The sequence below is a fragment of the Hakea prostrata genome, chromosome 8 (assembly GCF_041222555.1).
Source record: "Hakea prostrata isolate BN-2017 chromosome 8, UWA_Hpros_2, whole genome shotgun sequence".
Classification (NCBI taxonomy): domain Eukaryota; kingdom Viridiplantae; phylum Streptophyta; class Magnoliopsida; order Proteales; family Proteaceae; genus Hakea; species Hakea prostrata.
In genome coordinates, this window is record NC_142607.1 from 1,887,635 (window position 1) to 1,913,945 (window position 26,311).

At 38.5% G+C, this 26,311-nt stretch overlaps 3 protein-coding genes across 5 annotated transcripts in view; all 3 read right to left on the minus strand.

Moving 5' to 3' along the window:
- The window catches only part of LOC149006189 (uncharacterized), a 48,203-nt gene extending 36,570 nt beyond the window's left edge, over positions 1 to 11,633 (minus strand). For 2 of the 3 annotated variants that reach the window (XM_089167152.1, XM_089167150.1), the window contains exons 1-5: positions 10,831 to 11,633; positions 10,549 to 10,695; positions 8,229 to 8,543; positions 7,017 to 7,190; positions 4,934 to 5,329 (exon numbers count right to left, since the gene is read on the minus strand). In XM_089167152.1, coding sequence (XP_089023278.1) covers positions 4,934 to 5,329; positions 7,017 to 7,190; positions 8,229 to 8,543; positions 10,549 to 10,671 — 1,008 coding nt within the window. In that variant the 5' untranslated portion in view covers positions 10,672 to 10,695; positions 10,831 to 11,633. The remainder of the gene's footprint in view (positions 1 to 4,933; positions 5,330 to 7,016; positions 7,191 to 8,228; positions 8,544 to 10,548; positions 10,696 to 10,830) is intronic. The other variant, XM_089167151.1, reaches the window with a different exon arrangement.
- A 3,957-nt stretch (positions 11,634 to 15,590) lies between these two features.
- Positions 15,591 to 19,084, minus strand: SDHAF2 (succinate dehydrogenase assembly factor). Its single transcript, XM_089166888.1, has 5 exons — positions 18,712 to 19,084; positions 18,513 to 18,608; positions 18,242 to 18,368; positions 16,127 to 16,195; positions 15,591 to 16,033 (listed from the first exon to the last, which is right to left on the minus strand). The coding sequence occupies exons 1-5, from the start codon at positions 18,810 to 18,812 to the stop codon at positions 15,887 to 15,889; spliced, it is 540 nt and encodes a 179-aa protein (XP_089023014.1). The 5' UTR covers positions 18,813 to 19,084; the 3' UTR covers positions 15,591 to 15,886.
- A 1,996-nt stretch (positions 19,085 to 21,080) lies between these two features.
- On the minus strand, positions 21,081 to 26,021 carry LOC149006191 (receptor-like cytoplasmic kinase 176). Its single transcript, XM_089167271.1, has 8 exons — positions 25,154 to 26,021; positions 24,187 to 24,407; positions 23,823 to 24,061; positions 23,249 to 23,375; positions 22,900 to 22,971; positions 22,499 to 22,685; positions 22,013 to 22,145; positions 21,081 to 21,685 (listed from the first exon to the last, which is right to left on the minus strand). The coding sequence occupies exons 2-8, from the start codon at positions 24,338 to 24,340 to the stop codon at positions 21,422 to 21,424; spliced, it is 1,176 nt and encodes a 391-aa protein (XP_089023397.1). The 5' UTR covers positions 24,341 to 24,407; positions 25,154 to 26,021; the 3' UTR covers positions 21,081 to 21,421.
- Between the last annotated feature and the right edge of the window lie 290 nt (positions 26,022 to 26,311).

The following is a 26,311-nucleotide window of genomic DNA, read 5'->3' on the forward strand; positions in this document are numbered from 1 at the left end:
TAATGTTGAAGGAGATTGGAAAGGTCAAGCTTGTGAAGAATACGGTGGACCAAGCTCGACATGTTAGCACCTTCATATATAACCACACCTATGCATTAAGGATGATGAGGGACAAGTGTCGGGGTGAGTTAGTGAGGCCGGGCATAACCAGATTTGCTACTAATTGGATAGCACTTGCAGAGCTTTGAGAGTAGGAAGACCGGCCTTAGGAGTATGTTTGCATCGGAGGAGTGGTTTAACTGGGAGGGTTCTTCATCGGTGGGAGGAAGGAGAGCTCGATTGACTATCCTTGATGAGAGTTTACGGCACAATGTGAGGATAGTAGTGAAGATGCTTGAGCTTGTGGTGAATGTGTTGAGGATGGTAGATCAGCAAAGAAAACCTACTCTAGCACACATATTTGCTGCAGTAGATAGGATGAAGCAGCAAGTTGCTCAGGTCCACCCACGCGGCAACAAGAAAGTCCTTCAAATCATCAACAGTAGATGGGAGTCTATGTTGCAGCATCCACTGCATAAGGCTGGTGAGTTGTTAAGTTGTTAAGTACTTAAGTCTAGTATTTAATTTAATTTTCATTATGTTATCACACTATTAAGGCTTAAGCATTAACTATTCCCTTTTATGACATACTTTTTCTTACACAACATACCATTTAAATCCCAAGTACCATTACAAGGACAATCTTGGGATGAGGCAAGATTTGATGGATGCTATCCAAACTGTAGTGGAGAAGTTCGAACCGGATACAGCTAAACAAGCAGTCATCCTTATGGAGGTGAGATAGTGATTAGAATTATTTGATATTCACAATTCGTAGTTTTATACTAAGTCATTAACCTAGTAACTAGTTATTGTTTTTTCTCTTTATATATTAGATAAAAGGCTTTTAGGGATGCCACTGAGAGCTTCGATCGTGCTGTGGCCGTATCGGGACGGGAAACCGCCCCTGCAGGTATGTTCATTCATTTATTTCATTATACATTTAATTATTATATTATATCTTTAATTTAGTTATTTAAGTATTAAAATGACTTGGAGTCTATGTTTGTTGCAGTGAGTGGTGGTTGCAATTTGGACGTGATTCACACAACTTGAGTAGGATTGCAAGCAAAGTGCTCTCCCAAACATGTTCTGCCACTGGTTGTGAGCGAAATTGGAGCACCTTCAGCCTCATTCACTCGAAGAGGCACAACCGATTGGGTGTGAAGCGTCCAAAGGACCTTGTCTACCTACACTATAATATGAGAGCCGAGAGAGGATCATATTAGACAGGGATGGATAGAGAGAGCACCAATATCGAGTTGGCCGACATATTTGAGATGGATGATGATGATAACCCAGTAGTTGACTGGATCAGGGATAGTGGAGACGGATTGTTGGATGAGGATGGAGGTCTTCCCAATAGTCGGATTGCGAGAGGAGATGGGGGCTGATGTGGGGGACTTCATGGCCCGGAGGGGAGGCCACATGCGAGCCCGCCCGTCCCTTCGTGCCACACCCTAATGCATCCACCCGCAGTGAGGATTTGATTTTCTGGTCCGACACTGAGGATGAGGTGACTCAGGCCTCCGGCGATGACGACGATGGTGGTGATGATGACGGTGATGATGATGATGGAGGGGATGAGGAGGGTGTGGGACCTCGTGATCAGGATTCAGCTGATCCTGGGAGAGACCACCACCCGTTGGACGTGAGAGTCGAGGGGAGGGAGGGACGACCACCGAGATTCACGGGAGAGAGTCGGTTCACCCACGCGACACGGGATTCGGACCATACTGGAGCTGCATCTCGAGGCAAAAATGTGTCCTCTACATATTCGAGGAAGGGGAAGGGGAGACAGCATGGCTTAAGCACAGAGGACACGCCATCATATGGGTCCTACCGTCCATCCGATGCCGAGAGCTTGGTGGGATCTATGAGATCGATGAGCATTGATGATGCTAGAGACTCCTCCACCTCCGGAGGATCCGGATGGCATAGGCTGCAGAGTCCTCATATGATACTCTTGTGGAGAGTATTGGTTCTACCGAGTCGACTTATGGTTATGGTCCTTATGGTTATGGACCATATGGTGTCCCTCCCGGCTATCGTATTCGTGGTCGGGCCGCCAACCACGACTGGAGCCTTATGGTTATGGAGCGGCCTATGGAGCTTATGGTGTCCCTCCCACGTGTCGATTATCGGAGTCGGCCACTGCGACCTTATCAGTATCCTTATCCTTCTCCTAGTCCTGAGAGCCAAGGGCAGGGTGGTCTTTCATTTGTTGAGCAGATTTTCCACACTATTCCACAGCCACAAGGCCCACCACCAACAGTTCCTTTGGAGATTCACAACTTCCCACCGTTAGGGAATCATATGCATGTGGATGAGGCCACATACAGAGGTGCAGTTCTTGACTATGTCCAAAACTATATGGGGCGGGGGCAAACATCATGGGAGTTATATTGTCATTTGTATGGGGTGCAGACGGAAGAGGGAGACCTTGAGGCTTGAATAGAATAGACTTGTAAGTTGTAACTTGTAAGTAATAACAATACAGCTTCTTCTCTGATTCATGTAATATATACTTGGAATGTTGGATGTTACATTTTCAGTAGTTTTTTAGTAAACTAGTAGTTATTATAGTGTTTATTATGCTTGAAATAGCTAATATGCAAAAATCCAAATCAATTTGAGTGCATTTGAGGCTCGAAATTGAGTTTTCAAGAATCAGGAAAAAAGTATCCAGTTTCGGTCGAAATTTCAACCGAAACCTCGAAATTTCGACCTTTTCCAAGTCGAAATGTTCATTTCGATCGAATTTTTTACCTTGGTGCCTGTAATGTGTCCAACTAGTCCTCTTCCAGCAATAGGCAGGTAAGCAAATCAAGACTAGATCAAATAATTTGTGCCATCAAATCTTACCGAAAGAGGACGAAGAGTGGGGTAATGTTCGGAAGTGGGAGCAGTAGTACCATTGGTAGTTGCCATATTAAAAAAATTGTCTGCAATTCTTCAGTCTTCACCCTTTCAAAAATAACTGAAACGTCACAAAATGCCCTAACCACGATTCAAAAGTGCATATAAGGAACACCATATTTTTTTTCAAAATATGCAAAATTGCAAAAAAGCCCTTGCAAATATGGATAGTTACATAAAAAACCCTATAAACATAGATAATTACAAATAAACCCCTAAAAACATGGATAATTGCATATAGATCCCTATAAATATGAATAATCACATATAGGCCCCTATAAAGATGAATAATTTCTTATACGCAAGGAACATTATTTCACCGAAAATCGGTGAAATTTCGCCGATTTTCGGTAATTTTGCTGACCAACGAAACAAAAACCTAATCGAAACAAAAATCTGTAAATCTTGCCGGAAAAATCGTCAATCCGGCGAATCAGTTAAAATCGCCGGAGCAAAAAAAAATAGAGATAGTATGCTTTTGAGGAAAATAAACTAAGCAAGTAATATATCAAACAAAAATGGTTGAAGGAGAAAAAGAAGAAAGAAAGAAAGAGAAAGAAAAGAGAAGCAGTAGCAGTAGCACCGCCGCTGCTGGAAGAGGAAGAAACAGAAGCGGCGGAGAACTGGAAGGAGGTAGTAGCAGCGAAAGAAAGACAGACAAGACAGAGAAAGAAATGGAGGTAGTAGCAGCGGTGACATCGCCGGATCGTTGAAGGAGAAGAAGAAGAAGAAGAAAGAAAGAAAGAGAGAAAGAAACCGAAGACAAGTAGTTACCTGCAAGGCTGCTAGTGCTGGCTTGTTGCTACGGCGTCGGCGGCAGATTTCGCCGGTTCGCCTGGTTCGCCGGGCGGCGAACCAGATGAACCCACCGAGATTTCATTCCTTGCATATACGTCCCTATAGAACTGTGAATTCTCAAAAGAAACCCCTTCATTTATATGAATTTACAAGTAGGTCCCTGGACTGATTTGGTCCATAATTTTGGTTCAAGGGTTGTGTATGCTTTTGAGGAGTAATCGTTTCAAAACTAAGAAGAAGATGATGTAAGAGGCTGTAACAAAATCAGAAGAAGAAAAATATGCAGGAAGCTATCATTACAAAATCAGTAGAAGCTATCGTTATGAAATCAGTAGAAGGTTTCAGAAATAAGAAGGAGAAGAAAAAACAGAAGAAGGCAGAATATCATTTCAGAAATCAAAACTGCGATGGAGGCGATGGAGATGGAGTCTATTTCAGAAATTCAGAATATTGTTTCAGAAATCAGAACTGCAATGGAGATGGAGTCTAGTTTCAGAAATTCAGAGAAGAATTCTCGTTTCAGAAATTCAGAGAAGAATTCCCGTTTCAGAAATTCAGAGAAGAAAACCAGAAGAAGAAGGCAGAATATGAAATCAGAAGAAGAAGAAGGCAGAAGGTTTCTGCGATGGGTTCTAGGATTAGGCGGTGATGTTAGGTTGCAGCGGGAGGTTTCCGTTTCAGTGACGGAGCAGTTGCAGCGGCTATTTTTCTCCTTTTCTTTTTCTTCTTTCTCTTCCCTAATCGGACTTAGGCCTGATGCCATGTTGAGAAACACGATTTTGGTGGAATGGCTTATTGATCAGTATGATCTCAAGCCCTCTATTTATAATAAAGTGGAAAGAACACTATTACATAAATACCCTTACTTGGGTAACAATAAATAGAAACTTACATGAACAAAAACACTAATAGAGTTGAAGTCCTACTAGAACTCAACCAACACTATGTATTGGCTATATCTATTGTTTTTTCAATCACATTTGACCAAGTCCATGCATTTCTGCACCCATTGATACGTATTGTGATACAATGCAATGCAATACAAAACAAACATCTTAAAATCAACACGCCGGTATGTTATCAGTAAGCAATACTTTAGAACTCAGAGATAATAATGTCAAAACCATGTTGAGTGACAATGATGGCACTCAAAACAACGAAATATAAAATAACTTACCTTTACCAATTTGAAGATAGCCCCAGGTGATCCAGTGGAATCCGTCAAACAGTGCTTCACTTTTCTAGACTGAGTACTTTCGTCAAGATCCATATCAGATTCAGCACTGCCACCTTTATTTAACCTCAGATGTTCCACCGGCAGAAAAGATGCAATGAGAACCCCAGAAGTCAATTCATTTGTGTCCGCTGTCACATCACTTTCTTTGGGGAAAAGCTTCTTCGGCAACTCAGAGGGTAACATTCCCTCTAGTTTACTGCTCCTCACAACATCGATTTCATTATCTTCTCGAGCATTTGACCCTACTTGCCGACCATTGGTTTGCTCTAAACAGATAGAGAGTACAGGCTTTTGAGGAGAATCTAGCACTTGGTAGAAACTGCAAGCACCCTCCCCCTGATAAAAAGTGGTCACATCGGTATACTTAATCGGAACAAGTTGAAAGAAAAACTTAACAGAATACACAAAAACTAACTTCAATTAATAATGATATCAAGAAGCATTAAATGGTGAAACAAAACTGTAATTGCAGCTATAGAGGAGCAAAGTCAACAATAAAATATGGATTAGCGACCTTAGATCCACAAAAATGAATGGTCTCATAATTCAAAATCCATAAATCAAGGTCCAATACTGCCATACAATGTACAAACAATTTACTACACACGAAAACTCTTAACATTTCTAAATCTCTAGATGGGAGACTTACAAAAACCTTTTGCTTTCAGTATCTCTTCCCAGAACTTGAAACTCAACATGTTGCTTTGATCTACGTCATGCGATTTTGCATATTTTAATTGCAAAACATGAGAAATAAATGTGGAAACACAGAGAATAACTACATCAAAATCATTTGGAATTTTAGAAGCCCATTTGAGATCTCATTATCTCTTGATAAGTGGACAATCAATCGCCCTGGGGACAAATTGGTGACACACAAGCCCCAAAGTAAGACAAATTTTTTCAAATCCATAGTTAGGTATTATCAGTTCCAGCATTTGTCAATTGCTAACAAGTATTTTCCCAAATACGCATCTCTCAAATAAAGCCAGCTTCCTGATCCACAAACACATTTTTCTCCAATAGGTGGTTAATGAGGGAAGAGGTGCTTATTGATGGATTCAGAGTTCAGTATATTTTTGCACGTGCAATCCAATTGGAAGATTGGTTGGAGTTGCTGACTTCAGGTTGCTTTTAAAAACCCTTGACCACAGTGTTGGTTGTTTTGTTGTTTAATGTCACCACCATTAGCTTTATATGCCATCCTATAGTGTGGAAATTCGAGGTTAGTCCCAAACCAGCCTTTTGTTCACAAATTCTCTATCTTACATGGTATATTTATGTGGTTGACACCATGTAGCTTAGAATTCCCTTATTTTCTTATTGGTCCTCACAATTTATTTTCAAACTCTCCATTTGTGCATTTTCTCTATTTTTTTTCACCTCTCTCTTTTCATTTTTGTCTTCCTTCAAATTCTTGGGCGGAGTAAGTAAAGGGTGCATCCTCTTTCTGCCTACTTTCATTTTCCAATTCGTTCATTTCTTCACAGATATCCCAAACCACCCCCCCCCCCCCACAAAAGAAAAGAAAAAAAGACAAAATGCTTTGCCCCTTTTCATTTGCTAGGATTTCAGTTTTCTCTACTTTGTTTTAAGGGATCCATGTAGCTGACCACATTTAGTTGGGACAAGGCTGAGTTGATGAAAATTTTAATTATTTTATATTCGTAAACTGTATTTCTCATATATCTTCTGCATTTCCACATCTTTCTAAACCATTTCTATGGGTATCTTTAGCATATCTTCCATCTCTCAGATACAATACGATGTGTCTCTTAAAATCACCCTTCTATATGATACCCAATATTGAGTATACTTAAATCCTTGGGCACCTTTCAACTGCCTTGGGTTGCCTACACACCATGACAACTAAGAATGGAAGTTATACGGTTACCATGAATGAGCATATCAAGAATCCAGAAATATGTCTAAACAAAGAATACCGCAAGTTATAAGTTTAAGTAGCTTCGAGCAGCAAGATTCATTTACGTAAATTACAAAGACTTGACGGTGGCAGCTGTACCTTTTTTATTGGGCAAACAAAGACCTTCTGACCTACAGCATTCCCATCTCTTTTTATTTCTATACGGCAAATTCCAGCACCACAAGGGCACCTAGGCTTTGAAGGTTGCGAAACATCACGATTATGATCAGCTTTCCTCATGTCACACCACAAGAAAAAGTGACAATTTTCATCCTGTAGGATTCAAAGGATAAAACGATCAACCTCGAAACTCTATAACACAAGAAAATGTCAAATGATACAAGATGGAAAGTTAAGAAGACATAACAAATTACATTGGAACACTCTGCAATTATGACTCAGTTTTCTATTTTCATTTTCATTTTTCCATTATACCCCACCTTAACTTTCATTTCTGTCTCATCGTTGCTTTTTCTACTGCATTCTTTCTTCTTTCTCTTCATATTCAGTCTCTTTTTGCCTAGTTGTCTAAATGCCTCATTGGTTCGTTTCTTGACGTTCACAGTCCCTCTTATCATTCCTTTGACCACTAGCCTCAATGCCTCACTAGGTCATTTCATGACATACACAGTCATTCTGATCTGAAGTCTCAATGCCCCCAGTGAGTAATTTCCTGACATATGCAGCCTTTCTGAAAGTCCCAATGCTTCACTGTGTCAATTCTTGACATACACAATCATTTTATTTACTACTTTGACCTTTGGTCTCAATGCCTCATTCGATCCTTTCTTGACATGCAAGGTCCCTTCTATTATCTTTAGTCTCAATGTCTCTCCTCAAGAGTACAGGCCACCTTTCGACAAACGGTAACTTCTATTTCCTTCCCTCTAGTATCATCTGTAGTATCAGTTCTTCTCATCTTAGCATACTAAGAGACTTCTTGAAATACAGCCTCAGGTCCCTCAGCTAATAGAGAATTAGGTCACTACTTGAAATACCCTCAGCTAATAGAGAATTAGGTCACTACTTGAAATACAAGATCATTTAAGTTTACATCATCTTTTTCATAACTCTAACAATCAAGGCAAAATAAAATTACATAATGAATATAGCTCTTGTCTGGTTAAGGCCAAAGCATAAACAAGAAACTAATAATTAAAGCATTAAATAAGCCCTGTCCCTCTATCGTGTTAAAAAAATAAAAAACCATGATTCAAATGGTTCTTCAACATTCCTATCTCTTGTGAATAGATTTTTTCCATTGGTTATCAACAGATTCACAGAAAGAGAGAAGCAGTGTAGTTTGCTCACATCTTTACCAGGACACTTGTAAAATTTTCTCCCAGGATTTCTTTGAGTTTTGGAAGTCAATAGGAGGCAAGTTCCAGCACCACAAGGGCACTCCATCTCGTCAACAGCCGGTAACTCTTTCTTGGTCTTGACTTTCTCAGGGCAGACTCTAGCCCAGTGACCAACTTTGTTACATCTAAAACAAACATCCTTCTCTACTGTCTGAGGAGATTGATTACTCAAAGGATTATTTGAGCAATCACCCAGTGGCCCCAGAAATGGGTTTACCGTTGGCTGGACCATGCTTCGCTGAACAATCTCAGGCTGAAGAACCACCTGTACAGTCAATGAAACAATAAATACAAAAACATACATATTTAGAATTATGCCACCCGTAAACAAATGTTTGGTTGTAAAGGTCAGATGACTATTTATTATAACTCCAAAGCAAAAGAAAGAGATCTTCTATCTTTTTATTTATCTTCCTCTTTTGGGGAGGAAGGGAGTTGTTGCAGAGGGTGTAAACAGGTTATTCTTCCTTCTAAATCATTCAAGGTTAGAAAAAGTTGACAAGTCTCTCTAACTAGGAATCTGCATTGTTAAAAAACACCACAAAGTAGAGAGATATCAGCAACTGAATCCATATAAGAAATAAAAGAAGGCACCAAGAAACAATCAGAAAACAACTTCATGTTTAAACAGTTGCCAAGTCAAATCAGAGACTAACTACATCTTCGGTTCTTGATCTACTAACAACCCTGCTCCCAACCATGGTTTTAGTGCACAGTTCTAGAAAAAGGGTGTTGTCAACATGGAAACCTATTAGTATCAAATTCAGTCTAGATTGGGATCGGCAATACCAGACAGATTTGTAAAAAGTGGATTTTTAACTAACTCACTCCTTGTCCATCCCATACAACTGATACAATATCAGCTTGGTATTGGTACTGGCAAGGAGCAACAACCAATACATATACCCGATACAAACCCAATACTTACAACCATGAGCCCACTTTCCTTTCTCCCCAGCCCCCTCGACACCGCTGTCACCCTACACCATGGCATTACCCTAAAATGCCACCCAATCCCCAACCTATGGCTCTAGATTCCCCCCCCCCCCCATCCTTTTTCAAATTGAGAGATGGGGCAATTACTGAAACATATACCCTTCCAGTGAAGGAACACAAAACTTAGGGAATTCTATCAATCAAAGGATGAAAAGCAGAACCCACACCCAAAAAAACAATTGCTATTCCAAAAGCCACAACCTATGCAGCTCAGATGAATTCAAAGTGGTGACCACGGTTACAAAAGCCTCTCCTATGTTGCAGGTTGTCCATTAATTATGTTGACATGGCTAATTCTAGAGAAATCAATGTCAATATAAAAGACAGAAGTGCATAAATTCTTGGTAAAGTATATAACAGAGTTGCAAGAAACTGATAAGCATGTTGCTCACTCCAGGGGAGTTTGCCCAGGAACTTTACTGGATATGAATTTGGTCCCCTTCTTTTATTACTTTAACTTTTGGAGGGACGGTGAAAGTAGGTTGTGGTAAGTTACACTGTGAGGATGTATGTTAGCAGCTCCATTTCAACTTCCTAAATCCACTTGTCAACCATTAAGGGAAGTCAAAATTTCCAGGCTTGGCTTCAGCCGTGGAGCAGAGGGTATTGCACCTCTAATTGTTAAACAGTTCATTTATGAAGCCAATAGAAGCCATAAGAGAGAACAAATCAGCGGATTGCTAACATATATACCCTCCCAAGCAAAACACCCAAGGTGTAGAAACAAATTTAAAATGTCCTTAACATAACATCACGGTCAAGAGTCATCATTATCTCATACTTCTTTCTTTGAGTACAAATGACTAAATTTTACCATCGCTAAAGGAAGAAAAGAAAGTATTAATTGTTCTATTAAGTGGACACACGAAGTATGTCAATAAGAAAATCCATTTTTTCCCCTGTGGAAGATATATACATTTAATACTTCCCTTAAAATAAAGGGCAAAATAGACAATCTCAAGGATTAGCAAGGCAAGTAGGCAACAGGGAACGTGCAGCCCGAGTCGTCCGGTTGAGTAGGTAGGATTTTTTGAGTCCATGGACAAACATTTGGGAAGCTATTCACTCGATTTCCTCACCTAGTAATCCTAAAATAATCTACTTCCTTTTCTGGGTTGTCAGGGCAATAACCAGGTATAGCAATTCAAGGGACACATGCAATGCAATTTACCAAGAAGGAATATTCAATTCCCGATAGCCACAGAAGTTAGAACGACAACTTAGCTTCGTGAACGAAAAACAACAAGGGAGCAAATTAGAAATCTACAACTCACTGGCATGGCAGGGCCGCCATAGAGTTTCTTATCAGGATTTCTCTCAGTCCATGATGTCGGTTCCATGCAATCTCCAGTACCGCAAGTGATCTGCACATCCGGGCAACTATGGCGTGTCTCCATCCGTCCGGCTCCAACAGATTTCAACTACATGGACAGTTTCATGCATTGTTTGAAAATTTTTCTTTTTCAATTCTAACTCCCAAGGGAAGAGAGAAGAAGAAGAAGGAAAGGGGAAAGAAGAAAAAGTAGTAGAAAAAAAAAAAGTCGATTGACGTTTACCTGAGAATAGTGAAACCCCAGAATGGCGGAGAGAACAGTTTAAGAAAAGTTAAAACCAAGGTAGGCGTTAAAAGACTAAAGTCCCAAGGCAGGGAAAGTGAAAGGTTTTAGCGATCAAGAGAAACTCCACTAATGCGCTCCCCTACCGGCGCTCGGTTTGCGAAGAGTTGGAGACCAGAGGTCGGAGAAGGTTAACCAATGCAACTTAAAACTTTCAGAGAAGCGCGTCACCAAAGAGACGTAGAAGTTGACGTCTTCTTCTCAGTTCTCACCGTCCCTTCTTGCTTCCCTCCTTTCGTCGTCTGGGTCTGCTTTTACCGCTGCGACACTCGCGATTGCATTCTATGCTTCCATTAACATTGATCGGCCAAATTTTAAGATAACGGATGTCATGAAAAGCGAGCTGCGGCTCAAACCTACTACTCTTAACAGTTTAGAGCATGTTTCTCTTGAGATTTCTCAACCTTTCTGCGCAAATCCCAGTGAATCTTCCCCAACAAGCTCCTCCGTGTTTTTTTTTTTTTTTTTTTCTTTTCTTTTTCCCTTGTACAATTCCTTAGCAAGCAAGATCGTCACAACATGTAGATCAATGAACATCTGTACCCTCCTCGACAACTTTTTCCTTTTATCCCCTTTCTGCGCAAAATCTTCTTCAGCGAGCTCTCTCTTTTTCCTTTTAGGAAGCTTTGATCGTCAAAACATGACATGTGGGTTATCCAGTAAAGAACATTCGTACTCTCCCATACAGTCATCTCAGGAAGAAAGCAAAAGAAAAGAAACATTTCGTACTGTAGAATCGTAGATTCTCGTCCAAAAGTCACTATTTTAAATTATCAAATGTAATCAGATTTGCGGAGGGAAACATGAAAATATGACATTCGGATTAATAGGGATCGATTCGGATTCTCGATTCGGTTGCGTATACGGCTGAACCGGGATTGGGGTCATTGGCAGTTGGTTCAATCACAATTGGGCCGAACTGTAAAACAATGGTGAGACATGTCAGCGTGGTCCGGTCCGGTCCGATCTGATTCTAGATTTCATGCAAGGAGTCCGAATTGAATTTCATTACACCCAACTACCACACATTTAGAAAGGGTTTACCTCTTCTTCCTTTTTTTACTTTCCGCTAATGGAAAACAAAAGCGTGGAGGGAATAGAGGATCCGAGAATCAAACTACAAACCTCTTAGAACTTTAGACACATGCATTTTAAAGTCATGCCAAAAACAACTAACATAGATTTTTATTGAAAAATAAAAAATTCATTCGAACACGTTTTTAGTTTTATATTTTTTTTCAAACCCTTTAAAATTATATAATTAAAAGTGTAGAAATTACACCAAACGCTACCAAAAATATTTACTTGGATAAAATACTTAAACGTAAACAATACCAAAGACTCCTCATAAGTAGATTTATAACTTTATTTCCCTTCGTTGATATTTTAACCTTGGAGTGGTGGTGTATGATCATATTAAAATATTAGTTTGAATTTTTACGTTTAGGTGTAAACGATCACTAAATTAAGTGTCAATGCAGAGTTGATAGAATGATAAAGACTCATACTTCTTAGTGAAGAGATTTTTTGTTCGACTTATGTGGATAGCATATATATAATACATTCATCCCCCATATATAAAAACTCTCCTGCTTCAAAAAAAACATCACTAAAAATAAGACACTTGTATTCGATTTGTCTACTTTAAAAGAATAGCAAGGTCTTCTTCCCCTTTAACTTAGTATTGAAAAAACTTAGAATTGTTCAACCCAAAAAAATAACTTAGGATTGACAGTGCACTTTATTCAGGATTTGTCAATGCTATGGCAATGTCCCCAATTATATGACATTTTTGACGAGTTTGAAAGTTTAATATACGCAATAGTTTGACCAAAATACCCCTCTAACTGGTTATATACCCTACCCCTTAGGTGGGTGAAGGGAGAAAATCCCACTATTGTTGGCAACAACTTAGCATTGGCTATACACTTTATAGCTATACACGTTATCAAGATTCGTCAATGCTTGGCAATGTCCCTAATCATATGACATTGTTTACTAGTTGAAAGTTTAATATAGGCAATAGTTTGACCAAATGCCCCTCTAACTGGCTATTTACCCAATCCTTTAGGCTGCATTTGTTTGCAAAGGTGAGGTGGAAAAAAAAACCATGTGGGCCCCATGTGTAGTGGGGTGAGAGAGAATGAAAGGAAAGGAAAGGGTTTTGTGGAAAAGTGATAGTGGTGGGTCCTACTTTTTACTTTTCCTAGTTTTTTCACAAAATTCCACCAAATTTGTAGGATTTTAAAAAGCCTTAGGAGTGGAAAAGTTGGGCTGCCACCTCATCAATAATCAAGTTGTCTATCACTTTCCCACCGCAAACAATCAAACAATATACACTTCTAGGAAAAGTAAAAATTAAAAAAAAAAAAAACCTTTTTTTAAAGAATTTTTCCACCAATTTTTTCCCACCCCACCCTTATTCCAACAAACAAACGCAACCTTAGGTAAGTGAAGGGAGAAAATCCCACCACCCTTGGCGACCACCTCCCCTTCCCTTGCCAACAACTACAGCCCCACCTACCCCCCCCCATATTCGGCCTTGAAAAAAAGGAGGAAAGAAAAGAAAGGGAGAAAAAAGAAAACATATCACCGAATTGACAGCAAGAGGCAACATGTGCGAATTATAAACAAAGAAATTATGTGAATAGAAAGTAGAAACCCGTCAACAAGCTTAAAAGTCATTTGGTTAAAACTGTCTGCTACATTATCAACCATTTTAGGAGGGAAACTTTCCCATCAAGACAACATACAGCTAACGAACAAATAAAAGCCACCACTTTAAATCCCAAACCCATAAAATGTATTCATAAACACCAGCATTTCCGCCATTTCATTTACATTTATAGATCAACAACGGAGATCAGTGGATCCGATAAGAATAAATACTCTCCTCAAACATTAGAAATTAAAGATCAGAAAATGGAAGCAATCTTACCATTTCATTTGGAACCTAGAGCGTAAGATTGTTGAGACTCTGAGAACCATCCTCCTCGAGTTGTATTTCTCTCCTTCTCTCCTCTCTCTTCGTCCCTTTTCTCACGAGGCAAGCATTTTCTCTTCTATATCTTTGACCCCTCTCTTAAGTCTTAACAACTTCCGAAATCTGTATGCGCTTTTTCCACTCCCATAAATTCTAAAACAAGGACAAGGTCTTTAAACAGGGGAGTAAAAAATCACTCCATCCGGAAAAATTTGAGACAGAAAGGGGAACAACAAGGAAGATCTGTAATATTTGCCATGACTTCCCGTGGTTCTTAGGTGAAGATGCTGCCAGGATTCATGAAATCTAGAGGTCCCATCACGATTTATTACTATATTTAATATGGGTTGAAAGGGGACAACAAGGAAGATCTGTAATAGCCAGATTTATGGGGTCTTAGAGTGAAGATGAACCCAGAGGGGTCGACCCATGAACTATGGCAAAGTGTATGTGAAAGATTTGACCCACCATAGGTCCCATATCAATATATTATTATATTTTAATAGGAGTTTACATCTAGAAATTTCGAAATTCAAGAAAATTCAAACTAACTAGAGAGAGAAAGGAATAATTTGAGAAAGAGCAGGTGACCTAGACGATGTGGAGAAGATTTAGGAAAATTTCAAAGTCTGCTAACTACTTCAATATTTTATGAGACGTCAGAGAAACAAAAAAAGGCCCTTAGGAATAAAGGAGCTTCATGAGAGAATAATAGAAATGAAAATAAGAGAGATAAAAGGAGAAATTCATAGATTATGAGTTCTTTTTAAGCTAGCTTTTAATTAGAATTCTAACATTTACCTTAAAGACAAGGGATTTAATGATAACCTTTAGATAAAGATTATGAATAACATTTGTACCTACATTTTACGGAAATTTTTATTTTAATTTTGGAGGGGGCCAAATAGTGGTATTCACATTTAAAGATAGAGACATAAGGGGAAAAACAACAAAGATATTTACAAATTCAAAAAATCTGGGGAGGGGGCCATGCCCATGGTTCTTAGAGTGAAGATGAACCAGTGAAGGTGGGGAAGGTAGTCGTTGATAGTGGTAGGATTTCCAGCAGGACTTCTAGCAAAAGTGTAGGAAGAAGATGGCACCTTAGTCCGTGTTTGTTTGCAAAGGTAGGTGGGGGAAAAATATGTGGGTTTCATGTGTAGTGGGTGAGGGAGAAGGAAAGAAAATGAAATAATTTTGTGGAAAAGTGACAATAATGTAGGTCTCACTTTTTACTTTTCTCAACTTTCCCACAAAGTCTCACCAAATATGTGAGATTTTAAAATGACTTAGGGTAGGAAAGTTGGACTGCCACATTACTAGACATTTCCTTGAATCAAGAAAAATGTTTCCCACTTTCCCACTCCAAACAACCAAACAATCTACCATTTTAAAATTTAAGGGAAAAGTAAGAAATTTACACTTTTTTCAAGAATTTTCCACCCCCACTTTTATTCCAGTAAACAACAAAAACAGCCTTAGGGTTGGATATACAGTGAATAAGACGGACATTTTAGTCATTCATATGGATAAAAGGCCGTATCTTGTACATTAACAATTAAGAAGGTGAGAGTATTCATTTCTTAACACATGAAAACTTAGCAGTATATGTTAAAAAATTAACGTTAGGTTTTTGTAATATTTCAAGTTCAATGAACAAACTGAAATATTAGCCACTTAAGTGACCAAAAAAAAAAAAAAAAAACTCAGAAAAAGAAATCACACCAGTCTTGTACATTCTTTTTATTAGAAAACATAAATACATTTCTTGTCAGCAAGTTCAATTTCAACATGTAAAACAGCTTAAAACTTACTATTTTATATAACCACCTTTGACACCGTCTGTCAGACTCTCAACCAAAGGTTCCAGTTCAGCTATAGCCTCTTACACAAATATCTTAATATGTTCCCACCAGATTTAATTATTTGTTTACTTAAGACATTCTTTCGTTTGTAATTGCACAAGGAAATTCCTTACTCCTCCAGGCTTCCACAACGATTATATCTAACCATTTACTGGTTTCCAGCAATGGGACTGTCCCGGCTTTTCTTTGAGTCATCCCATCCTCTCACCCACGGTTGCCCTGGCAGTGCCCTTGTCTCAGGGTCAGAATGGCTATTGAGCTCGTTCATAACCTGGTCACGGATGGCTGAGAACACCTGCATTAACAATTGAATGATATATAAGAAATAAAGTCCAAAGCAAACACTAACGTCCAATTGTGGCAATGTCATTCATCATATTTTTTTTACCGAATTGCAGTTCACTGCTTCAGGTGGTTGCTCCTGTCCAGTGAGCCACTTCCATAGATCAGGGTTTTCCTGAGGAAATACATCAAAATGGAAAAGTATATATAAAGCATTAAAGCTTTCCAGCGAACATTAACACTCAAATGCAAGAAAAGTCCAAGCAGCTAAGATAGCTCTCCTGAAGAATTTCGAGAAGTTCTTTACACTGTAAGGTTTATTAGCATTACAAATAAACCAGTTTCCCAGCAAAACAAACTCAGAGAAGTCACAAGGACACAATATTTTAACTTGAATCTCGAATTTTCACTAAGAAGCATTTTCCTTTTTTTTTCTCTGGATGAATTCAGGACAGAGATCAGAGGTTAGAAGCCCGAATAGACTGACAGGCATGAAAAACAGCCAACAAGACACAGCTAGTTTATTGCAAACCCCAAGATACTTCCCAGACATGTATCATGATCAATGGAACAGATGAGCCTAGCCATATAAAGCAATAAACCAGGCCCATCAAGAAATCTACCTTCAAAGCGGCAGCTTGTTTGAGCTTCAAACTTGAATAAAATTAGATCGGTGGATGTTAGGGTTTAATTGAGATTTCAGACAGCAAAAGGGGTCAAATATAGAGGCTGATCTATGGGGATGTGGGCTGAATTTTGAGAGATTATTGTTGTGAATTAAGCCTGAGACAGACACTATTAAGCTATGATTCCAAAAATGAAAATATGTAAATGGAATGGTAGAGTTCAAAGTAAGGTTAGAAACTGAATTGGGGACTACGGTAATGCAAAATTGCAAATAACTCACTGTTACCCAGAATGAACTGAACAGATAGCTCCAAGTCAAAGGACAGAAACTGGGGAAGGCTCAGCATACAGGCAGAGGATGATAGTTGATTGATGTGCTGAATTAGCTTGTGGCAGCAGCTTGTTAATGGATGAATGTGATGAAGACTCAAAACTAAACCTTGATTCTTGAAACTGTTCTTAGACAGTAGTTGTGGTCCTTTAAGACCAGCAGCTTGGTTGAGTCTGAAACTTGAACTAGAGCTTTGTTAATGGAAGTAATCTTCAACTGGTCGAAAGGCAGCTAACTAGAACCTACCAGGCTTCTCACTGACAGACAAAGCGTTTATTACACGCAAATCCTACCTATGAACCTCCCATTCTACTCATTAGTCACATGCTAATTCAAGTTGAAACACTGAGTCAATCGGTTCAATTGACTAAACTAAACTACTTAAAAATTTGAAAAAATCAAGGTATTTCCCAGCCTAATTTTTTTTTGGGTAAGATTGTCTCAGTAATTACACCCCATATAAGTGCCTAGACAAAGCAGAGATATGGGATCAAAGGCCACACAAATATACAATCCAACCTAGGTATATTCCAAAGAGAAAAGGCACAATTTGAAGATGAATCTGCATCACCCTCAACACTTTAATATTGTATACTATATACTGGGATAAATAAGCCCTTCACAACAATGCCCAAAGATGTTAGAAACTTATGAAAAATCTCAATGCAACCTATATTATCACAAGTTCCTTCTAAAGCAGTTAAGGTTTAAAATTGGCAACAATTCCAGCTCTATACTCACTTTTGCAATAAATATTTCAGGCCAATTCTTCCTAATAATGCAAATATATTAACAGTCATAAACAAACTCAGATTGCAAGATTGACAATTACTGATGGAGGATGGACTATGAAATTACAACCATCAAATGGATGGCCATCCAGCCTCCCACTCTATTACTAATCTTTGGTACCACTAGAAAATGAGAGAATAGAAATTAAACCTGGTCCGCTAAGAAAGTGCATGAGAAGGCTCAAAACAAGTACCGTTCCGCATGGCATTCAAGATTTATAGCACTGAAATATGTTCCATTCTTAGGTTAATTCGCGTACGATATCCTCAGAATGGCTACAACCCGTTAAAATGAAACTCCTAAAAGAATCCACCATAACACAGAGACTTTACGGTGATCAATGATCGGCAACTCAAAGCTGTCTGTTCGCGAGGATGCAGAAACATGGAGTTGCTTTTACCGATCAAAACCAACCAAAAGCCCAAATGAAGTACAAATCACAAGACGTAAAAACGAGTAACGCAAATTTACCAGGTCGAGAACAACCACGAGGTCTTCGACACGAGTCTTGTCCATGGAAGAGATATGCTGCTCCACCCAGCGCCCCAAAACCAAATCCAATTCAAGAAAGCCACGTTGTTTGCTTCGATACAACAATCTATGTTTAATAAAAGAAAGAGTTAAAAAGAAAATAACATATATTACGCCTTTAAGCGAAGGCGTACAGGCCATTGCTTATGAGACGAAACCAAATGAAAATTCAATAACTGCATTATGGCAATAGGTAAAGTGACAGGAAAACCTGTTGCAGAGACGTCTTTTGTTTTCTTCGTTGGACAGATCAATATCGAACGACTGGGCATCAGAAGAAAAGCGAGAAACCGAACCCAAGTAAGACCTGTAATAAGAGAGAAAAGGGAAGGATTAAGAGGATGACATAAAATTAGGAGGGGGAGGTTGATGGCCGAATCTATACATAAGCAAAATTGAAAAATTTAAACCTAAGAGGAGTGACGGCATTTGCAGTCCTGGAGCAAGGAAGAGCAGCCGAGTTTAGGGTCTGGCGAAGGCAAAACAGAGCCCTCCTCACGGTGTGCGCCATTTTCTTACCGAAGCCTCGTGCTGCTGATTCTCTCGAAGTCTGTCAATCAATCAAGAATTTGAGAGAAGAAATTTGGCTTGAGTTCTTTTAGAGCGACCGAACTACCTAATTCAGACCACAACGTAGGGCTAACTGCTCGCCAGGAAAGCAGGAACTCGAATTGGGGCAAAACAGCCTCCACGATTAAGCTAACCCGATGCCGACGTCGACACGCGATGAATTTACAAATGGGTACGTCGGCAACCTCAGCACCACAACTATGAGGAGGCCGTATGTTCGCGTAATGTACAGTGCCAGAGCATATAGTGCCTGGTCCTCATTTTTTTTTCTTTCTTTTTTTCCTCACTCTAATGTGAATTATCATTATTTAATTATTACCTAATTGTTACCATTAAACTTTAAGGAACAAAATGTTAAATTCTTCCGAGTTATTTTCTTATATTTCTATTCTTATTTATTTTCATTTGAGTCTTTTTTTTTTTTTTTTTTTTTCACACGTCTCACCAATGGCTTGAGTAGTTACAAAAAATTTAGAAATACTGACACACATTGGAGTTTTCCTAAATCATCTTCACAATTATCAATACACTCTCTAAATTTTTCTTAAAAAACCACAAAAGCACGAACAATTTAATTACTGAACTACTTGTTTTTTTTAACATTATATTGAATTAATTATTTAAATAATAGATATTCTTTCTATTTTTTTCTGTTTTTTTTTAAACAATGACCTAATTGATTTTTTTAATTTAGTTATTGAATTAATTAAATTAAATATTTTTTTCTAACATTATATATTTGTACAGTTTTATTGAACTAAATATTGGAGTACAATTTTTATTAGAAAAAAAAAAAAAAAAGAAATAATTGAATTAAAACATAATAAAATCATCTAACAGTAAATCCCATATGAGCCCATACAATATGTATAGTGACTTAATGCTTGTCTGCTGGAAAAGTGATCTGAACTTATTATTCGCCTCCTCCCCCAATATTTAATCCTAACTCTGCCCTGATGATGCATACATATTCTTTGCATCTCTATATATAGAAAAACGCCTCTGTCTTTATACCAGAAAACACTAATCTTATCATTTACCCAAAAAAAAAAACACTAATCTTCTTTTACAATTTTTCTCCCCTTTCCTCACACCGACTTTGAAAAAACATTCCTACCGTTTGTTTTGCAATATCTTTCCTTCTGTTTCTTCAATTGAACTTTTTTGTTCTTAATAATATAATAAAGGATGCTCCTTCAAGTTTTTTTGTTTTTTATTTCTTCCCTTTTTCTTGGCAAACAATGGGACTCTTTCATTGACTGATGGACAACAAAACTCCAAATGAATCATTAGCAATCTGGACCCTGACATTGATTGATGGATATCAGAACTCCAAATGAATCTTGAACACAACCATTCAATGATTCAATCAAAACTGTACGACCTTCCTAGCTTAGAACATCTGCTAAATCATTAGTTGTCCCAGGTACAAAAGAAATTATAAAACCATTGAACTTGCTGCTCTCTCCAAGATATCTTGCACCATCGGCCTAACCTCAAAGTGGCAATTTGTTCAGGGGTACTCCTGGATGCACTTCACCAATTGTTAGTTGTTTGATTCTGCATGAACAAACTCATCACAGTTAGCCAAAACTTCCAAAGTCCAGCTCTTAATGCTAGAGCTTCCCCTTACAACACTGAACCAAACAAAGCAGGGACAGATTTTGCTCTACTAAGGCAGCCATCGTCTTTTCTGACAATAATACCCAGCCCTCCTCTCTTGGGGTGGGGACCAAGGGATGCTTCAATTTACCTCTTGCCCAGCACTAGATCTTTTTGGTGTTCTTCCATTTGTCCAAAACTCAGCATGTTCATTTGTAGCCTCACGAAGCACCTCCATTGCTGTCCACTTTTATTTGCCTTTCGCCCCCTCATTTCGACCTCTCCAGTGTCCAAGCAATGAAAGAAATAAGGCTGCAACTCTTCTCACCTTCCTAAGATGCTTCGGCCACGAGGAGCTTCCAAGAATTCCAATCCACCATTGAAGTAGAGCCTAGTGTAGAACTCCTCCAAGTGAATGTGGATGCTGAGAATCCATTGGTTACCACCTATACATTCTTCCGTGGTGCTGCCATGGTTGTTCTAGGTTTGGCACAATGGTGTTACCAAAGCCCAATACTGAATTACTGATTCGATACTGATACCATTCGGGTGAATCGAATCAGGCTTAAAAGACACCCTCACACGGTAATGCGGTTTAGAAAAGCATGACAATAGACGAATCGAATCAACTACAGGGAATCATCATGGTTGTACATGAATGGAAACGAGACGCACAAGCTGCAAACTGATACTTCAAAAATTTAATGTTTTACAATATGAATTCTCATACATTTATGGGTAAAAAGAAATCCCCAAAAAGAGAAAAAAGAAAATTACAGCCATTCTTTTATACACTTAGCAAACAGCTGCATTTTCTACTCTAGATCCCAAAGAATAATTCACAAATATCACATAAATAAAGCTCACATAAAACAATACTCTAAATGACAAATCTCAAAGAATAATTCACAAAGATCAAATAAAACCTCGAAGCTTAAAAAAACTCTCTCATCTTGAAGCAGTAAATAACTGGCTCCCAAGTGTAACAATTGGGGTGCCTTCACCCATGACTGTTGTCATGTTCATTTCTTTATCAAGTATCCTATCGAGTTCCATAGCCACATGGTTCATGTTGGGCCTCCTCTCGCTAGAGAATTCCACACATTGGATGGATAGCTGTATGAACTCTCTCATGCCTTCAGTAGTGAAATTGCCGCCCAATTTGTTATCAATAATTGAGGATACGTTGCTCGAGTCTTGATAATTTTGTGCCTTCAAGAAGCCAGACAAATGACAACTATCAGATGACTTAGAACTAAGCTGAGACCTGAAAATGTTTTCCCATGTAAGTGGCTATGGCATTTCTAAGCAGTTCTATAACAATAGTTAAGATTTTTCTTTTCTTTTTTGGTAGGAGATGCCATCTACCAGTTTAAATAAAGAAGATGAATACCTATTTTTCCATACAAGAACAATTACTACCAGTATCAGACCAAGAAGAGAGTCAAGAAACCATACTTCCACCACCACTATAAGAAGGGTCTATTGGAATGTTAAGGAAATTCTTATCATCAGCAAGTTATGCAGAGTGTGAATTACCCATTCAACCAAGTTTTGATCAGGTTCAGAAGACACAGATTGATCTGCTTCGTGCCCGCTCACCAGTTCCAGCATGAATACCCCAAAGCTGTACACATCACTTTTTTCTGAAAATCTTCCAAACTCTCTAACCCTACATATGACAAGAGTACGAGCAACTACTGATTATCCAATAAAGGGAACAACCAAAACCTTTGTAAAATTCAAGTATACATTTTAATAACCCCGTCATTGATCTGATTTGACCAGGACGTGAATGAGGTTTCTTAAAAATCATAAAATCATATCACTATAAATCTATACTAACATAAAGGTATAAACCAGCAGCCCAAACTGCATCAATATGAACTAAACTAAACCCAACCCAACTCCATGTAATTGTATGCCAACTAATTCATGTATTTTACTAATATCTCAACTACCTATATACTGGGTATCCAAAACAAAAATATAATAAAAATAGTAGCAAGGAGGTAAAAACAGTACTCTGGAGCAAGGAATATATCATCAGCCATCATTTGAGAAGATGGACCTGCAACATCTACTCCACCAAGTAAATTGCGGAGCCCAGCATCTGCAACCTTAGCAATGAAATTTTCATCTACCAGAACATTGGCGGTTTTGAAATCCTTGTGTATCAAACGGGGGCTCAACGAGTGAAGGTGTGCCAAACCTGCATGAAAGTGTAAATAAGTCGAACAACATGAGAATAACTTCAAGATATCTATGATCCACTAAAAAGGTATTTTGGAAGTAACAACTCTTAGAAAAAGCAAAGTTTATATAAGCATTTCACTGACCCATTTTAGATCTTCAGTTACTAAGAGAAAAATAAATAACAAATACCGGGAAAGCCATCAATGCTCACTGATTTTGCAGAGGATCACCTTTTGCGGCCCCTAGAGCTATTGAAAGTCTATGCTTGAATTCTAGCTTCTCATGTGAAACCTGAGCCATACCTACAAAAAGGGAAACGACAAAACTCCTCAAGTTATATATAGGATTGACCATTGGAGATGCAAGTATTTAAAAGAAGCAGAGCATAGGTCATATAATGAACAGAATGCAGATCATGGCTCCATATGGAGTCAAGTGTGAGGTATTGTCATCTTTAATGTCAATCTACAGTATGTGCTACTTTTAGCTAATTACCATGATCTGCAGTTCTATGTGCTACAAATTGATATGTCAGATATTTTTAGGTGAATTTTGAGAATGCATAGGTTAAAAAGTTACCATATAAGTGACTGGAAACACTCCCATTGGGTATATACTCGTAGATAAGCATTTGCTGACCATTTTCCTGGCAGTATCCAAGAAGGCTGACAATATTTCGATGCTGAATAGATGCCAGATAGCGCACCTGGTACAGAACACAATCTGTTCTCAATGTTTCAGGCCATAACAGAAATATAAACAGAGCCCCAAAATATAGTAGAGGAAGGAACAGAGAAAGGCACATAGTTAACTAATCACCTATTTAAACATTTCAAATTAGTATTTACATTGTCAAAGACTTTAATCCTAAACAGGCTGACTAATCATCAGTATCATTACCAAGTCTCTTGACAATTCTAAGCTTGAGAACAAATCAATGGACACTCTAACTGGAAGAAAAGAAAGACACAAGATGATACAGGCTGAATATTGAATCAATCACATACAAATGCAAAACTAATCAAAAGATGAGAAAAGGATCACAAGCCTCAGATTAGTTCAAGTTATTCTTGGACAGATAGAACAATTATATGCAAATTGGGAAACATAAACTCAATTCAACAGGTAGTAGTAGAAAAAGTATGGTTATTACCTCCTCAAAAAATTCCCTAGTTGGCACCCCAGGTCGTTTTTTAATGGCCACAATCATTCCATCATTAAGTAGACCTTTATAAACCTTCCCAAATTTTCCTTCTCCAATCAAATTAATATCACTAAAGTTCTTCGTAGCCAAAGCCAAATCTTCCATTGGAAAGCTCCTAGCTTCACGTGATTCAGGTGGAGGACGTATACCCCCTGCTAAAGACAGCTCAACTCCTGCGCTTCTTCCCACTGTCAATCACAATCAAAGAATATAAACGTGGTCTGAAAGAGGACGAAACAGATGTTTAGCCTCAGAGACATTAAGTGCACTTGAATCCACCATATCCTCTTTTAAACAAATGTTGCCACATTACCTTGAACAGAAGGATCAGATGAACCTGTTTCAGATGTTCTCGAAACGCTCCTGTTTTGGGACAGGCAGAACCATAGAAATATTATTACCATTCCCACCAAAGCCACGGCTCCTGCAGCACCTCCAATTAATGCTGCAACAAGAGTCCTTGACATTTGGTATGGGAACCACTTCAGCTACGCACAATGATATTCTTAGAGTTCGTATCCCTATACATTGAACCTGAAATATAGAAGAATTCCCTGTATAAGCAGAACGGAAATAACCATACAGAAGCAGTAAACAGCAATTCAAGCTATTAGGGTTTTGCAGGATGATAAATAACAACATTTTGGTTGATCTTTCCAACCCTACTTTCTTTCTGTTGCCAGAAACAAAACTAATACAGAGCAGCAGATACAAATATCCTGCATTGGTTCAAGCAATGAAAAGCAAGGCAGACATGGCTCAGAGGCCTGTAACATTGGCATGCTTATGCAAACCACTAAAATATTCAAGCGTGAAATCTGCAGATTTCATAAGCCAGTGGACTGCAATGCAGAAACTCACGGAAGGACCAAGAAAATCTTAGAATTACAACGCCATCAAGTAGGTCTCTCGCTATAAAATCTCAATGGATCATACTTGTTTATTTAGTTAACTAGGTCTTGGGCACAGTTACATGGCAAGTGACAGTGGAATACTCAAATGAGATCTACACAGTGCTCTGAAAAGCTAATTTTTTATCAGTGGAGATAATCTCTAATGATGTTTGATGTCGAAAGGTTTTCCATCTATCCTTTCGAATACAAGGCAGAATAAAATTAAAAAAAAAAAAAAAACTAAAAAAATAAATAAATAAATAAATAAAAGAGCAAAAAGGAAGGGGTAAAATAGCGAATTTTGCAAACTGTTTCATATCATATGCATTTGCTCAACCTGAACAGGATTGAGATTCTTCAATTTCACATTAATTAGACACCTGATACCTGCAATATCTTCCCGGGCAAAGTAGGCAAAGCGATCTTTAAGCAGCCTTTCTTCATCCGCTGCTGAAGATTCAATCAATTTTCCAAATGCCGTCATGAGCGAGACCGGGATTGATGCACATTCCCATGTTGAATCGCCTTGGGCAAATCGAGAGAAGGTGAGGCGTAACTAAAAACTAAACAATCCCAGATTGAGAAAATGAGTGAAGAGTAAAGAACAAATAGTGATCAGTGATTACGACCAAGCATGGACCTTCTTCCAATTCGAAATCACCACTCGAGTTGCCGTGTCCAAATCGATCCTGCAACTACTTGTTGGGGTTGCTACACTAATTCTGTAACTAACCCCCTTGTACCTGAAGCATCACTAGTCACTACTATACTAGTTCTTATTTAAATGAAATGCCTTGTGTGTATCATCATCGCCGAATACCGACAATGCCGACAGATAATGACCTCGCGCCGACACAGACAATCAGGGTTTACCACACTCTACTGAAATACAGAATAGCCAACCAATCCACTTCACATCTATTCAATTCAATTCAATTCAATCCAATCTCAATTCAACATTTCACCAGAACTGAAACTCCGGGAATCAAGAAAAAAAATTCGAAACAATCATCAATCATCAACAATGAAAGGAAAAAAAAAAATCGAAACAGAAGATGGACTGAACTAACTTGGAAAGGATAATGAGAAAAAAAGAAATTATCCAAACCCAATAAATAATTTAAAGGAAGAAAGAAGAAAAGAAAACGAAGGGAAGAGGAATACAGAGTGGAGAGAAGAGAAGAGGAAAGGGAATCGACGAGAAGGAAGGCTGGAAGCGAAAAATAAAAATGGTATTTGTGGGCTGTAAAGCAGTTTCGTTTCATGTTTGTCCGGTAGTGCAACTTGAAAAGGAGGGCTGGGTTTCTCATTGATTGAATTAACGTAACTAAACAACTAATTAATTAATTAATTTTAATTAATTAATTAAACTTATTATTTTATTCAATTTTGTGGGTTTGTCCAGGGCATCTCTCACTGTAACAGACTAACTGCAGCAAAGCAGAAAGAGACACGGGCCCACGGGCCCAGGGGCCCAGGGCTGTGTGGAAATTGGTAAGAGTGAGAATGTGAGAGATAGAAACATGAATAATGGAAGGAATCGAA

Excerpts from the sequence above, each read along its gene's own strand:
- LOC149006191 (XM_089167271.1), bottom strand. The coding sequence starts at position 24,340 with ATGTCAAGGACTCTTGTTGCAGCATTAATTGGAGGTGCTGCAGGAGCC. Across the intron at positions 22,686-22,899 it reads AGCTCTAGGGGCCGCAAAAG|GTTTGGCACACCTTCACTCG; the intron begins GTGATCCTCTGC and ends ACTTTCATGCAG. Across the intron at positions 22,146-22,498 it reads GATATATTCCTTGCTCCAGA|GGTTAGAGAGTTTGGAAGAT; the intron begins GTACTGTTTTTA and ends TGTCATATGTAG.
- SDHAF2 (XM_089166888.1), bottom strand. The coding sequence starts at position 18,812 with ATGGCGCACACCGTGAGGAGGGCTCTGTTTTGCCTTCGCCAGACCCTA. Across the intron at positions 18,369-18,512 it reads AAAAGACGTCTCTGCAACAG|ATTGTTGTATCGAAGCAAAC; the intron begins GTTTTCCTGTCA and ends TATTAAACATAG. Across the intron at positions 16,196-18,241 it reads TCGTGGTTGTTCTCGACCTG|GAAAACCCTGATCTATGGAA; the intron begins GTAAATTTGCGT and ends GTATTTCCTCAG.